This window comes from Pterocles gutturalis, unplaced genomic scaffold (genome assembly GCF_000699245.1).
Source record: "Pterocles gutturalis isolate BGI_N339 unplaced genomic scaffold, ASM69924v1 scaffold18950, whole genome shotgun sequence".
In the NCBI taxonomy this organism is placed as follows: domain Eukaryota; kingdom Metazoa; phylum Chordata; class Aves; order Pterocliformes; family Pteroclidae; genus Pterocles; species Pterocles gutturalis.
Window position 1 is genome coordinate 1 of NW_010141232.1, and position 3,473 is coordinate 3,473.

Here is a 3,473-nt window from a genome sequence, read left to right on the forward strand (position 1 = left end):
GAAGGGCGGCGCGAGCAGTGGGTTCTGTGTCCCCACACCTGTCCCCCCCACTCCCGTGTCCCCCTCCCAGGGAGGCTGCGGGGCACTGCGGCAAACCCCCCCGCCTCACCCCATGGCGGCACGGCCAGCCCAAAACAGGGGAACAGGCAGGTCTTGAGGTCATGGGCTTGCAGCAGGAGCTGAGGGGGAAAGGGCGGTTTGCAGCGTGGAAAAAAGTCCAGGATAATGAAACCACCCGCCCAGCCTCTCCTCCACCTCCCCGTCCCAGCACAGGCACAGAAGGAGCAAGGATGGGTGAAGCCAGCACAGCCAGGGCTCTGCAGAGGGTGCACACACAGGGGCAGTGCGTTTGTGAAGGATTTGGGGTTCCCTAAGAAGGGGAGGCTGCAGAATCCCTCCCCGCTGCAGCATCTCCTCTCTCCCGTTGCAGTGAGGCTGGACAAGCTCTCGGAGGTGGCCAAGGTGAACACGGACGCCATCCGCCTGGCCCAGGAGGAGATCTCCGAGTACCGCCGCCAGCTCCAGTCCAAGACCACAGAGCTGGAAGCTCTCAAAGGAACCCAGGAGTCACTGGAGAGGCAGAGGCAGGACTCAGAGGAGCGCCATCATGCCGATGTCCTGTCCTACCAGGTAACGAGGAGCAATAGGAAGCATTTGGTGGGGAGGGACCATCCAGCTGCCAGGGAGGAGCAGCGCTGGCTAGAAATGTTCCCACAGCTTGTCTGTGCTGGACGGAGCTCTGCAAAGGGAGCTGGGGGCACGGCTGACCCCACCTGAGGTGGTGCTGGGTTCCTGTGGGGTCCCCCCCAAGGGAACTGGACCCACTGAAACAGCCTCTGGCCACATCCCCTTCCCTCTGTGTCTGCAGGGGGAGGTGGGTGCAACCCCTTGGTTAGGGGTCTCTAGTGGGGAGTGAGCAGTCAGTCCTCTGGGGATGATTTAGGGGTGCTCTGTGTCCCCCTGAGCCTGGGGGCTGGCCCCCCATGGGACCAGTTGCTCTCTCTGTCCCCAGGAAACCATCCAGCAGCTTGACAGTGAGCTGAGGAACACCAAGTGGGAGATGGCAGCTCAGCTCCGCGAGTACCAGGATCTGCTCAACGTCAAAATGGCCTTGGACATCGAAATTGCTGCCTACAGGTATGGGGGGGGCGGGTAAAGGGAAGGTGGGGGGGGGCCTTGCTAGGCCCTAGTGCTGGTGTCTGAGTGGATACTCCTTGAGGGGCCTCACTAATACCTGGACCCTTCTTGGTGAGAAAGAGACGCTTCCATCCCAAGAGCATGGTGGGCAACATCCAACTGGGTGACCCAGCCCTGCACAGGGCAGAAGAAAGGGCGAGGAAACCTGCAGGAGGGTCAGCCAGCATCTCAAAAGCTGGGCAAGGAGGGAGATGGAGTTCAGGGCATGGCTGGGAGCTCCTGAGCATGGGAGAAGGTGAGAGCTGGGGGAGAAGCAACCACTGATGGCCCTGCTCTGGTCTCTTCCTGGCAGAAAGCTCCTGGAAGGGGAGGAATATCGGATTGAGTCTGGCTTTGGGATGATCTCCTTCCCTGAGGTGGTCCCCAAAGCTCCCAGCATCGCCACCAACATCAAGGTGAAAAGCGAGGAGAAGATCAAGGTGGTGGAAAAATCAGAGAAGGAGACAGTGATTGTGGAGGAGCAGACAGAGGAAATCCAGGTGACTGAGGAAGTTACGGAGGAGGAGGAGGCTGAGAAAGAGGCTGAAGAGGAGAAAGCTGAAGAAGAGGAGGAAGGAGAAGAGGAGAAAGCTGAAGCAGAGGGTGAAGAAGAGGAGGCCAAGTCTCCTGCAAAAGAGGAGGCCAAGTCCCCAGAGAAACCTGAGTCCCCCTCAAAGGAGGAGGCCAAGAGCCCAGCTGTCAAGTCCCCAGAAAAGCCACCAAGCCCCTCAAAGGAGGAGGCCAAGACTCCATCTGTAAAGTCACCAGAGAAGCCTGCAACCCCCTCCAAAGAAGAGGCCAAGAGCCCTGCCGTGAAGGCTCCAGAGAAACCCCCAAGAACCTCAAAAGAAAAAAACCCCCAACACCCTCAAAAGAAGAGGCCAAGAGCCCTGCCGTAAAGTCTCCAGAGAAACCCCCAACACCCTCAAAAGAGGAGGCCAAGAGCCCTGCTATCAAATCCCCAGAAAAACCCCCGACCCCCTCAAAGGAGGAGGCCAAGACCCCAGCAGTGAAGTCCCCAGAGAAACCCCCAACCCCCTCAAAAGAGGAGGCCAAGAGCCCCGCTGCCAAGTCACCAGAGAAGCCTTCAACCCCCTTGAAAGAGGAGGCCAAGACACCAGCTGTGAAGTCCCCAGAGAAACCTGCACCTCCCTCAAAAGATGAGCTCAAACCTCCATCTGTCAAATCCCCAGAGAAACACCCAACCCCCTCTAAAGAGGGGGCCAAGACCCCAGTGGTGAAGTCCCCTGAGAAACCCCCAACCCCTTCAAAGGAGGAGGCCAAAACTCCAACTGTGAAGTCCCCAGAAAAACCCCCAACCCCTTCAAAGGAGGAGGCCAAGCCCCCAGCTGTGAAGTCCCCCGAGAAAGTCAAATCTCCTGCGAAGGAGGAGGCCAAGTCCCCACAGAAGGAAGCGGCCCCAGCCAAGGAGCCCACCCCTCCAAAGGAGCTGAAAGCCCCTGCGAAGGAAGAGCCGCCCCAGAAGGAGAAGGCTCCATCCAAGCCTGGAGCCGAGGAGGGCAAGAAGGAGGAAGCCCCCAAGAAGGATGTCCCAGCCAAGGTGGAGGAGAAGCCCAAAGAGAAGGCGGCTGCTGTCCCAGAGCCTCCGGCCCCACAGGTGAAGGAGACCGCGAAGCCCAAACCCACAGAAGAAGGAAAAGCTGAGAAGGAGGCGCCACCAAAACCTCAGCAGGAGGTTGGCAAGGCGGCTGCGAAAGAGGCTGAGAAGCCAAAGGCTGAGGAGAAGGTGGAGGAACCCAAAAAGGAGAAGGTGGAGGAGCCCAAAGCTAAAGCCAAACCCAAAGATGAGCCCAAAGCCAGTAAGGAGCCCCCCAAGGCTGAGCCCCCCTCCAGCAAGGAGGGCAAAGCCCCAGAGCCGGCACCCACCACGGGGAAGAAGTGAGCGGAGCCCTGGGCGCTGAAGAGCACCTCTGGGTGCAGGAGCTGCTCTGCTCGCCCCTGACAGAGTGGGGCCGCCCCCCAAGGCCGGGCTTTACCTTTGTAATAAAACGTGTGAGAGACCCAGCCCCTCGCCGCCCTGCCGTGGCGGTTTGGCCGCTAGCTTCCCCAGCAGAACGTGATTTCCGCCCAGCGCCACATTTCCACACTTGAATCCTCACCGAGGAGAGCCTGGGGGAGCCGCCCGCCCTGCTCCAGCAAGTGCATTTATTTAACGTATGTGCAATGGATGGATGAGCGCAACGCTGAGCTCTAGCTGCTTGGGACAGGGGGCTGGTAGGGTCCTACCCTGGTCTGGGGGGTGACAACTGTCCCTCCAAGCAGTGCCCCAGGCTGCA

General features: G+C 59.7%; 1 protein-coding gene across 1 annotated transcript; it reads left to right on the forward strand.

Annotated features, from left to right (window-relative positions):
• Positions 1-438: 438 nt before the first annotated feature.
• Positions 439-3,079, forward strand: LOC104469458 (neurofilament heavy polypeptide-like). Its single transcript, XM_010083961.1, is given in 4 exon segments — positions 439-630; positions 1,013-1,137; positions 1,490-2,025; positions 2,028-3,079. Coding segments are annotated over 3 exon segments (1,665 nt in total). The 5' UTR covers positions 439-630; positions 1,013-1,060.
• Positions 3,080-3,473: the final 394 nt, after the last annotated feature.